The 12,602-nt window shown below is 47.0% G+C and overlaps 1 protein-coding gene across 9 annotated transcripts in view; it reads right to left on the reverse strand.

Moving 5' to 3' along the window:
• Positions 1 to 12,602, reverse strand: part of fam184ab (family with sequence similarity 184 member Ab) — a 286,418-nt gene that overhangs the window by 168,981 nt on the left and 104,835 nt on the right. For all 9 annotated transcript variants that reach the window (XM_038799695.1, XM_038799689.1, XM_038799694.1 and 6 more), the window contains exon 4: positions 11,511 to 11,692. In XM_038799695.1, coding sequence (XP_038655623.1) covers positions 11,511 to 11,692 — 182 coding nt within the window. The remainder of the gene's footprint in view (positions 1 to 11,510; positions 11,693 to 12,602) is intronic.

Consider the following 12,602-nt stretch of genomic DNA (forward strand, 5'->3'; position numbering starts at 1 on the left):
CGACAAGGAGCGCATCATGAAGTGGGCCAGGCAGACAAAATTGTACACGTGGGAAGAATCAGAGATCCGGGTGTACCAAGTTACCAGAACTCGCAAAGAGGAGAGCAAGTTTCAACAAAGTTTAAGGCGGCCCTGTTTGCGAAAGACATTAAATTTGGACTGCTACATCCGGCTCATCTTTGGGTGACCCACAAGAACCGGGAGCTGTACCTCAACTCTCTGGAAGCGGTGCTACTTTTATGAAGGACAATAATCTGGGTTAAGGACTTTTAAATTAAAACTGTGGTGGACTGAGTTTGGCGGAGAGAAAAATAGTTCTATGTTTTGTTACATCTTGTTTAAAATTTCAGTTTTTCTAATTCTGTGAGTTAAGTTGCGATGTTCGGTAAGAAAAGGGAGGGGAGTTTCTTGGGTAATTTGATTTTGATTTATTGCTTTATGTACTGGGTTACAAAGGAAAAAACTTTTAACTTTGCAATGGGGGTTTTTCTTTTCTGTAAGAAAGATGGTTGATTCTTGCATGCATAATTTTGCTTCTGCCGCTTGAAGCTTCTTCTATTGTGTTTGATTCTGTTTGAAGGTGATGGGACTGATAGGAATTGGTTAAAGGGGGAGGGTGGGTCCCTATTGCCTACACGTTGGGGGATGGTGTGTTTGCTTTTGGGGATTGTTGTTACTGTGTTGAGTGCTTGTGCTATATTTAGGGGGGGATAGAATCTGGCAGGTTTTTTGACACCAGAGGATGGGAGCTGATGGGCTAGCTGGTTCACGGGAGCAAAGTAGGGGAGAGCGGAGGAAAGATGAAGTGGGAGGGGGGGGGGTATACTGCTGACGGGTAAGGGACAGCCAGGAGACTGGAGATGGAGATCAGAGGGCCAAGGGGCGGATCAAGTGAGGTGTGGAACACGGGCTAGGAGCTGGCCTAGGAAAGGCCATGGCTGACTGACAGCGGAGGGGGACAAGGGCCCCCCTGACCAGACTGGTTACGTGGAATGTTCGTGGACTGAACGGGGCCTGTTAAGAGAGCCCTTGTGTTCACACACCTGAGACAGTTAAACGCGGATGTGGACATGTTACAGGAGACACACCTGAAGCTGGGAGACCAAATTAGATTAAAGAAGGGATGGATTGGGCAAGTGTTTCATTCAGGACTGGACTTTAAAACAAGGGGGGTGGCTGTCCTGATTAACAAAAGGGTGACATTCAAGGTGGGGAAGATAAAGGCAAACCCGGGAGGCAGATTTGTTATGGTTAGCGGGAAGCTAGAGGGAATGGCAGTGGCACTGGTGAATATATATGCCCCAAACTGGGATGATGTCGCGTTTGTCAGGAAGGTGCTGGGAAAGATCCCAGAACTTGACTCGCACCGGCTCTTCATGGATGGTGACTTTAATATGGTGCTGGACCCGAGATTGGACCGGTCGAGTGCTAGGTCGGGGAAATTATCAGCAAAGGTAAAGAAACTGCGGGGGTTCATGGAGCGCATAGGAGGGGTAGATCCGTGGAGATTTGAGAGACCAAGGACCAGGGTATATTCATTCTACTCCCATGTACATAAGGCATACTCCAGGATAGATTTCTTCGTGCTAGATAAAGCAGGGGTTGAGGACATTGAGTACTCAGCAATTGTGGTTTCAGATCTCACAACACACTGGATAGACCTACGGGCAGGCTCGGGGATGCCCCAGCGCCCACAGTGGAGACAAGATACAGGGCTGTTAGCAGATGAGGAGATCTGTGAACGAGCTCAAGAGGCCATTCGGGGGTACACGGGAGAGATTGCGGCTGGGGTAGTCTGGGAGGCACTGAAAGCAGTTATTAGAGGAGAATGTATTTCGATTCGAGCCCACAGGGATAAAACTGAGCAGTCGGAGCTGGACAGATGGTAGGAGAAATCTTACAGGTGGACAGGAGATATTCGGAGTCTCCAAATGAGGAGCTCCTGAAGGAGTATCAGAGACTTCAAATGGAGTTTAGGCTCCTCTCCACAGGCAAGGCGGAGGGTCAGCTGAGGAGGGTAAAAGGGGCAATATATGAGCATGGGGAGAAAGCTAGCAGGATGCTGGCACATCAGTTGAGGAAACAGGAGGCGGCGAGAGAAAAAGGGAAAATAAAGGATATCTGGGGGAAAACGGTGACAGACCCGGGGCGGTGAATGAAATGTTCCGGGAATTTTATAACCAGCTATACGAGTCGGAACCCCTGTTTGGGGAGGAGGGCATGAATCAATTCCCGGGGAGGCTAGAGTTCCCAAAAGTAAATGAGGAGCTGGTGGAGGTCCTGGGGACCCGATTGGGCTTGGGGAGGTGATAGATGGACTGGGGGGACAATCAATCGGGTAAATCCCCGGGACCTGACTGATTGCAGTGGAATTTTATAAGAAGTTCTCTGGATTACTGGGGTAGCTCCTGGTTAAGGCTTTCAACGAGTCTAAGGAGCTGGGAGTACTCCCCACAGGCATCAATTTCTGTCATCCTGAAGGGAGACAAAGATCCGGAGAGCTGTGGGTCGTACAGGCCAATTTCTCTCTTGAACGTACATGCCAAAATATTGCCAAAGGTCCTGGCCAATCGAATAGAGGATTGTGTCCCAGAGATAATTGGGGAGGATCAGACGGGATTTGTAAAGGGCAGGCACCTGACATCCAACATTAGACAGCTTCTTAATGCAATTATGATGCCAGCAGAGGGGCACGAGGCTGAGGTGGTAGTCGCCATGGAGTGGAAGTATCTGTGGGATATTTTAGGCAGGCTTTGGGTTTGGGCAGGGATTTGTGGTGTGGGTCCTGTTATTGTACCGGCCCCCGGTGGCAAACGCAAGAACTAACCGAGTCTGGTCGGAATACTTTAGTCTATGTCGGGGACAAGGCAGGGATGCCCGCTCTCCCCATTACTGTTTGCCCTGGCCATAGAACCCTTAGCAATGGCCCTGAGAGCAGCGTATGGGGGTTGACCGTAATCATGGAGGGGTTACTATTACTGGGCTGCCAATATATCGATAGTCAGGAAGTGGCTAGTGGGGGAGGGGTCGGTCTGGGAGCGGATGGAGGCAGCATCCTTCAAAGGGACAAGTTTTGAGGCTTTGCTGACGGCACCCCTGCCGTTCTCACCGGCTCGGTACTCTACAAGTCCTGTGGTGATGGCAGCCCTAAGGGTGTGGGGGCAATGGAAGCAGCATATGAGACTGGAGGGGGCGTCAGTGTGGTCACCGATTTGTGACAATCACCGGTTTGTCCCGGAGGGGCTGGATGGGGGCTTTAAGGTGTGGCAGCGGAAGGGATTGAGAGGTTTGGGGATCTATTTATCCAGGAGGGCTTTCCGACTTTGGAGACATTAGAGGAGGAGTTTGATTGCCGGATGGGAACAGGTTTCCGTACCTTCAAGTACGGGACTTTGTATGGAGGTAGGTCCCAAGCTTTCCTCGCCACCCCGAGGGAACTACAGGATAAAGTGCTGTCAAAAACAGGGGTTGGAGGTGGGAAGGTTTCAGAGATATACAGGGAATTGTTAGAGTGGGAAGGGACTCCTATTAGAGAGGTGAAGAGGAAGTGGGAAGAGGAGATAGGAGGGGAGCTGGAAACTGAACGGTGGGAAAAAGCCTCTAACGGGCAAATGCATCCTCGTCCTGTGCTAGATTTAGCTTGATTCAGTTCAAGGTAGTTCACAGGGCCCACATAACGGTAGCCCGGATGAGTAGCTTCTTCGAGGAGGTGGAGGGCAGATGTGGATGGTGTGGGGGGAGCCCGGCCAACCAGTTTCTTCTGTTTTGGGCATGTCCGAAACTGAGGGAACTCTGGCATGGATTTGCAGATGTTATGTCAGAAGTCCTAGAAGGTAGGGTAACTCCGAGTCCAGAATTAGCAATATTTGGGTGTCGGAGGATCCGGGGGCAAAGGGGGGGAGGGAGGCTGGTATCCTGGCCTTCTCCTCCCTGGTGGCCAGGAGACAGATCTTGCTGAGATGGAGGGACTCGGAGCCCCCGAAATCAGGAGTGTGGGTCAAAGATATGGTAGGGTTTCTCAGTCTGGAGAAAATCAAGTTGGCTCTGAGAGGATCAATACAGGGATTTGCCCGGAGTTGGCAGCCGGTCACCGATTTCTCTAACAAATATTAAACGTCAGCAGTAAGGGAGGAGGGAGGGGGGGGGGGGGGGGGGGGGGGGGGGGGAGAGAGAAAAGGTGGGAGGGAGGAAAACAGGAGGCAGGGCAATGTTAAATAAGGGAGCTTAGTATACGGGTAACTGGGGACAGGGTGGGAGAAGTGGGGAACGTGATTTATTGTTTGTTGTTCTTTTAGGGGGTATTTTGTTCGTCGATCCACACGGTTGTTTTAGAAATGTCAACGTGTTAAATTGTGAAAATTACAAATGCCTCAATAAAATATTTTCTAAAAAAAAAAGATGAGATAGCGGAGTACTTGGAAGTGCATGATAAAATAGGACTAAGTCAGCACGGCTTTGTCAAGGGGAGGTCATGTCTGACAAATCTTTTAGAGTTCTTTGAGGAAGTAACAAGGAATTATAGACAAAGGAGAATCAGTGGACGTGATTTATTTAGATTTCCAGAAGGCCTTTGGCAAAGTGCCGCATAGGAGACTGTTAAATAAGTTACAAGCCCATGGTGTCAAGGGTAAGATCCTGGCATGGATAGAGGGTTGGCTGACTGACAGAAAGCAGAGAGTGGGGATAAAGGGGTATTTTTCAGGATGGCAGCCAGTGACTAGTGGTGTACCTGAGGGGTCAGTGCTGGGACCACAACTTTTCATAATATACATTAATGATCTGGAAGAAGGAACTGAAGGCACTGTTGCTAAGTTTGAAGATGATACAAAGATCTGTAGAGGGTCAGGTAGTATTGAGGAAGCAGGTGGGCTGCAGAAGGACTTGGACAGGCTAGGAGAGTGGGCAAAGAAGTGGCAGATGGAATATAATGTGGAAATGTGTGAGGTTATACACTTTAGAAGGAGGAATTGAGAAGGACTCGACATCACTGATCCCAGTGCACAGTGGCACAGGACTCGACATCACTGATCCCAAAAAAGGACAAAGACCCAATGGAGTGCAGGTCATCCAGACCCATCTCACTCCTAAACACTGATGTCAAAGTTCTGGCAAAGGCCCTGGCGATGCGACTGGTGAGTGTGTGCCAGAGAAGTCACGGAGGATTGGACGGCCTTTGTCAAGGGCAGGCAAATAACGTCAAACTTCAGCCGTCTGCTGAATGTGATCATGACCCCTCCCAGGGAGGAAACACGAGAAGTGGTCATCTCCCGGGAAGCAGAGAAGGCCTTCAAAAGAGTCGAATGAAGGGACTGGAATGGTTTGGGCCAGGTTTCACCTCGTGAGTGAAACTGCTGTACAGTGCTCCCATCGCAAGCGTCCGGACAAACGCCACCAACTCTGACTGTATTTGTCTGCAGAGATGCACGAGGCAGGGATGTCCCTTATTCCCACTGCTATTTGCCCTGGCAATCAAGGCACAGGTTATCGCTCTCAGTTCTGTGAAATGGTGGAGGGGCATTCAGAGGGTAGATAGGGAGCACAGAGTCTCACTCTCTGCAGATGACCTGCTCCTTTATGTCTCGAACCCCGTAGCCAGCATGGAAAGAATAATGGAATTCGTAAGGGAGTTCAGAGCTTTCTCAGGTTACAAATGTAACCTGAAAGAAAGCGAAATCTTCCCCTTGAACCCATGGTGGGGGTGGGATCAGAGCTGAGGAAGCTGCTGCTCAAGCAGGCCAAGTCAAATTCCGATACCTCGGGATGCAAATAGCCCATGACTGGACACGGATCTGCAAGTGGAACGTGTCGGGTCTATTGGAAGTTGTAAAGGGAGATCTGTGGAGGTGGGATTCGCTCCCGCTCTCCCTGGCAAGGAGTGCAGGCAATCAAAGTGAATGCACTGCCTCGGTTCCTCTTCTTGTTCAGATCCCTCCCGATCTTCACCCCCAAGGCCTTCTTTACAAAGGTAGACAAACTAATCATGGCATTTGTGTAGGGGGAAGGGGAGACCTAAGGATCAGAAAGAATGTATTACAAAGGAGGAGGAACATGGGAAGCCTGGCCCTCCCAAACCTCCTATTCTACCACTGGGCAGCTACTGCAGAAGGAGTATGGGGACGGATAAATCAGCCATGAGCAGAGTGGATCAAAATAAAGGAGATTTCCTGCATGGAGACATCCCTCCTAGCACCAACTTTGGAACCACTCCCATTCCCCCCCAGCCAGATACTGAAGAAGCCCAGTAGCAGTGGCCACACTGAGAACATGGAACCAACTGAGGCAGCACTTCGGTCTGATCTCAATGTCCACCAAGGCCCCCATCTGCAAGAATCATAAGTCCCCCTGCGACGATGGACACCACCTTTAAGAGGTGGAGACAAGACAAAGGGTTCTGACAGTAGGGAACTGAGACGGTAGAGTAGCGACCCTGGAGGAACTCACGGATCAGCTCCAGCTCCTGAAAGGGAATGAGCTACAATACATACAAATAAGGAATTTCCTCCGTAGGGAAAGTGCAATGTCTCCCCAGTGACCAGGACACTTCCTACTGGACAAACATCTGACCATGGGCGAATTAGGGGATGGGAACCGGGTGGGCATCTATGGACAGCTATTCGAGGTACGGTCACCACTGGAAGAACGAACTGAAATTAAATTAAATGAAAATGAGATGAAAATCGCTTATGGTCACAAGTAGGCTTCAAATGAAGTTACTGTGAAAAGCCCCTAGTCGCCACATTCCAGCGCCTGTTCGGGGAGGCTGGAACGGGAATTGAACCGTGCTGCTGGCCCACCTTGGTCTGCTTTCAAAGCCAGCGATTTAGCCCTGTGTTAAATCAGCCCCTAAACCAGGAGAAGTGGGAGGAAGATTTAGGCACAGAGATGGTGGGAGGACTCGGGATCCAAGTACTGTGCAGGGCGAACTCCACCTCCTCATGCACAGGGCTGACCCTACGCAGCTAAAGGTGGGGCACAGGGCGCACCTAACCAGAACATGAGCGAGTGGGTTCTTCACGAAGGTGGAGGACAAATGTGAACGGTGCCACAAAGGCCCGGCCAACCACACTATGCATGTCTTGGTCTTGCCCAAGACACATCTTTTCAAGGTAATGTTTTGAGGTTATGGGGGTGAGGGTGGATCCACGCTTGTTAATGGCAGTCTTCGGGGTTTCGGAACTGCTGGAGCTTTAGGGAGAGTAGAAGACGCCTGAGCCTTTGCCTCCCTTATCGCCACCCAAGGCACTAGACTAGCTGTCCGACTAGGCAGAGTTTCTCAAATTAGAAAAAAACAAAAACATTCGGGGGTCGGAGAAAGGCTTGCACAGCATGTGGAGGCTATTCACCAGCTGTTCCAAGACCTGTTCATGAACAGCAACCAATAAGCAAGGGGGAAGGACTTAACTGGACCGCCAAGAGAGGTGGAGGGGTGGGGGGAAAGGAGTATAGGGAAGGAGAGGGGTAGGATAGGGGGTAGGTTAGAAGGGGAGTTTAGAGAGGGGGGAAAGAGATGCGAAGGCAATCAGGACAGGGGAGCCAGAAGGGACAATGGGCGAAGGGACACATTGGGGCGGCCATAGCAGCAAACCCGAAGCATGCACAGCGAATGCCAAACGACCCCCCGCCACCCCAACGCTATGTTCTACTATTGGGGGCAGCAAAGGCGTAAATGAGAAAGTACAGTTGTAACAACCAATTCCCGAGGACTCAAAAGCAGGGGCCCACATTCCTGAACTTAGGTCAATTTGCACGATTGTATAAAGGTTTATATTTCCATTTGTGTACTGTGGTGTTCTTTATGTTGCTTGTTTGGGATGGTTGGCGTAGTGCTCCACAAAGACCACAGTATAGCTTTTACTTATACAAAGCTATGAAAGGCGGCATGGTGGTGCAGTGATTAGCACTGCTGCCTACGGCGCTCAGGACCTGGATTCGATCCCGGCCCCGGGTCACTGTGTGGCGTTTGCACATTCTCTCAAGTGTCTGCATGGGTTTTACCCCGACAACCTAAAGATGGATTGGCCACGCTAAATTGCCCCTTAATTGGAAAAAAATTGGGTACTCTAAATTTCTAAAAAAACAAACAAAGCTATGATTTTATTTACACTACTAAACAGGGTTCGACACTTCGTCCTTTAGAATAAAGAATTGATCAATAATATCTAACTACACTCATCTACTGCTAATCTCACTACTGGTATAAGCTATAATCTAACCTTCTCACATTAACTGCTCTTATGACCTTCACTAGCTGTCTCCTGCATACACTAAGGTCTAGCATCACTGTAGTGGTAGTGGCTATTCTTGATACTACATTAACCCTTGTAATGCTGACAGTTATAATAATACCACACACACCCATTTTGTACATTTCCATTTTTCTTCATTACTTTTATAATTGCTATCCATAACAAATGCTACTGTAAATAATTGTAAAGCCAATAAACACATTTTTAAAAAGTCTTGCTGAGTCTCCCTTTCACGTTGCTTCTGAGTCTTGCCCAGTCTCCCACTCGCGTTGCTTTTTGAATCTCGCAGAGTCTCTCCCTCACACTGCTTTTCAGTCTTGTTCAGTCTCTCCCTCTCCTGCTGCTTTTAAAATGTCACTGGGTCTCTCCCTCTCCCGCTGCTTTTCAGTCTTGCTGGGTCTCTTCCTCTTGTGCTTCTTTTCAATCTTGCTGGGTCACTCCCTCTCCTGCTATTTCTCAGTGTTGCTGGGTCTCTCTCTCTCTCTCCTGCAGCTTTTCAGTCTTGCTGGGTCTCTTCCTCTCGTGCTGCTTTTCAAATCTCGCCGAGTCTCTCTCGTGCTGTTTTTCAGTCACGCCAGGACACTCTTCTTCATGCCTCTTGAACTGATCCATAAGATGCTCCGTGAAGCAACTTTACTTCTAAAGTATCACCAGGTCTTTGTCTCAAACCGTTGCCAGGGACAGGGATGGAGTCAATAGCTGAGAAGGGAGTTTGGATCAGGGGTTCAAAAACTGACTTAAGTCTTCTGAATATTTAATTGGCCAAAATTTCTGGATGTCAAATTAGCAGTCTGATAATTTAACAATTGTGGAGAAATTGAGAGCAGTGGTGGTGAGGTACAGCTGGGTGTTATCAGCATATATGTGAAAACTAATGCTGTGCTTTTTGATGATCTATTCAAGGAGGAGCATGTAGATGAGAAATCGGAGAAGGTATTTAAGATTGGTTTCTAGATCAGCAATGTAGCATAATAATGGGAAAAATAATGTTGTTTCATTTAATTCTGGGAAATTAAGTCATATGGAGATCAGAGATAGGAAAGGATATGTCACTAAGCATGAAATCCCCCAGTCAGAATTAAATGTGCGCACACAGTGAAATGCAGTGCAAGCAGAAAGGTTCATTTATGACAATGCTGATGATTCCAGGCGTGTGAGCATCTTTAGCTGATCCAGAAGATGCTCTGTGAAGCAGCTCCATTATCTACCTGGAACAGATGTTACCAAATGGACTCCCTGCAACAAGGTTGTGACCTACACTGATCTGTCTGTGGTGCTGACATTCAATGCTTAAGATGATAGAATTAGGACATTATTTTAGGATTAAAGGACAATTGAAAATAATCCCCTTACACTATTCCTTCAATTTAAAAAAAATGAAAAAATATACGTGAAATCAAATGGTAAGAATAATGCTTTATTTCGATCCAAACCAAATTTTTTTGTGAAGCACTTTGTTTGGCTAAACGTAATAAATAATGTTACCATACCTGCATCGATAACAAGGATTTGTCACTACACCTAAACAAAAGAAATCACATATTGCCCACGCCTACTTGCCCTTGTAGTGGTGAGCGATCCCTTGAATTCAACCAAACCCTTCACTCTGCGGCAGTTGAGAGTGTATCAACCACACTGGTGCAAGCCTGGAGTCGCAAACAGGGTAAGGACAACAGATTTGTTTTTCTGATGAACATTAATAAACCAAAAGAGCTTTTGCAACAATCTGGTACTTTCATGCTCATCATTCATGAAACTAGCTTTTTTATTCCAAACTTTATCTAATTAAAAGATCGTAAATTCCTGTGTTGGAATTTGAGCTCATGTCTCAGAATGCCTAATCCAGTTGTCTGAATTATGAGTCTAGTAATTATAACTGCTTTTCTGTTGTGCCAGAAACCTTGGGCTGGATTCTCCACCCCGATGCATTTCAGGTCCACCCCGTCGGCGGGATGCTCCGCGGCTGGTCAATGGGGTTTCCCATTGTGGGGCAATCTCATGCTGCCGGGAAACCCCCAGGCTGCCGGCAAAATGGAGCATCCCGTCGGCGGAGAGTCCAGCCCCTTATTCTTAATTTTCATTTCATATTTCAGGGACACAAATGTATTCATTTATACCTCACATTGTGTACTTCACCATGTTCCTTAATCAATTCTCAACACAATCAACAAATATTATAAATTATTGCATACATAGTCAGTAAAATATCCGAGAAAATTTAGAAAATGTCACTTCACACATACTGCACCCATGCATCGATCCTTAGCCGAGTGTTGGAAAGTAACTCTTGTGAAATAATTCACATTTGTCTACTGTCTGGTATTACAAGTTTAACCTCACTCTAGCTTAGGAGAGATCTACTTTTATAGGTTTAGAGGTTAAACTTGCAACTTTAACTTCTCTCAGTAGAAACCCACTTCACCAGCACCTATTACGAGATATATACAGTCATAGTCTGAATCTTCCTTCTGAAACCACCACTCACCCTCCAACCCACCCAGGATGTACCCACTTCCACTTGACCAATTTGTTTCCTGGTTGGCAGCACTGCTGGAAATGCAAGGCTCCTGAAGTGTAAATGCCGATGGATCACAGCCGAAGCCAAGTCTTGGGTCTCACCGGAGTCAGGGGTGTGCAAGCTTGAGTGGACAGTGTGTGAAAGAGCCAAAGAAAATATGGTGAGGGACAATTATCGGGGAGTGGGAGGGCAGCTCGGATTGGCATGGGGAGCCAGTAAAGGAGACACCACACTTGCCCAGTAGCTGCCCACCAAAGCCAGTTCACCATATTGTGAGTAAAATCCATGCGGCAGTAGAAGGAAGTCCGTAAATGCCTAAACTGGCCCACGGGTGAGAAGGCAGTCTGATGCCTCCCCTGCTTCTAGAGAAGGCTCAGGAGGACGGTTGACAGCCCGTCCCCGTCCCCCCACCCCACCCCAGAGCAGAGGGTTGTGGTGGTGGGGAGGGAGGTGCTTTAGCACCAGAGTGAGGGAAAAAAATAAATGCTTAGTAAACCCAAATGGAAAATATGAAATAATTTCAGCATATTGAGATTTGAAGTTTAGAAAACAAATCAGTCCTTAAAATAAATCATACTTATGTATTTTCATAGAAATAGAAATTCACTTTTCCAAAGGATTAAGCAGCAATGTCATTTTGAACTTAATGCGATTGATCCTGCTTCCAAAATATATCAACATTACATTCCATTTTGGTCCAGAAATTTGGGAACAGAAAATAAAAATTTCAAATAAAAAAACGCAACCTTCTCAATGGTCAGTAGTTGCTGCCTCTGTCGCTCATCCAAGGTCTGGTTGTTGTTCTGCAAAATGTTCCTTTCTTCCTCAAGGTGTGATAACCTCTCCTTTAACCTGCAATGCTGTGATTCCAACTCCCGGATTGTAGCTTCATGGGTCAATTGAGTAGCTTGAAGTGTTCCAATCTGACCTAAACACAGTATGGTGCAATTTTATATTTGATGCTGAGAAGCCTTATGTAACTCGTATTTCAATACTAAAATTACGGCAACATCTGTCCCTGGCTCAGCAATAGAATTTCCACCTCTGAGTTAGAAGGCTGTGGATTCAATATCCGCTTGAGAGACTTGAACTCACAACTTAGGCTGACACTCCAGTCCAGCACCGGGAGAATGCTGCACTGCTGGAGGTGCCATATTTCAGAAAAGATGTTAAACAGAGCACAAGAGCATGAAATGAAATGAAAATCGCATATTGTCACAAGTAGGCTTCAATGAAGTTACTGTGAAAAGCCCCTAGTCGCCACATTCCGGCGCCTGTTCGGGGAGGCTAGTACGGGAATTGAACCGTGCTGCTGGCCTGCCTTGGTCTGCTTTAAAAGCCAGCAATTTAGCCCAGTGTGCTAAACCAGCCCCTTGAGCATGCGCTCTTGCATGAATGTAAAAGATTCCATGGCACAAAGAAAATTTCCCTTGGTGTCGGACTAATACCTATATCTCAACCAATATCATGAAAACAGATTACTTGTTCAATGTCACATTGCTATTTATGAGACTGCGCACAAATTGTTTCTTGCATTTCCTACATTATAACAGTGACTACACTTCCAAAAGTAATTCACCGCTGTAAAGTGGAATTTGGTGTTAAGATGTAATGAAAATCCCTGCATAGATATTCTTTTATCCATCTGCAAAATTTCTTAACATTTAAACTATTTTTTTTCTTGCATAAAGTTTTTTCAAAGAAATTTGCATAATCTCAATAAACAATGCGATGTATGAAGCAAAGAAATATGCTTTCTGCCATACAAGCACAACTTGTCTTCATACAGCAACTAGAATATCTAAGTTCTTCACACAGGAAGCGGATGATGACAGTTT

Source organism: Scyliorhinus canicula, chromosome 6 (assembly GCF_902713615.1).
Source record: "Scyliorhinus canicula chromosome 6, sScyCan1.1, whole genome shotgun sequence".
NCBI lineage: Eukaryota > Metazoa > Chordata > Chondrichthyes > Carcharhiniformes > Scyliorhinidae > Scyliorhinus > Scyliorhinus canicula.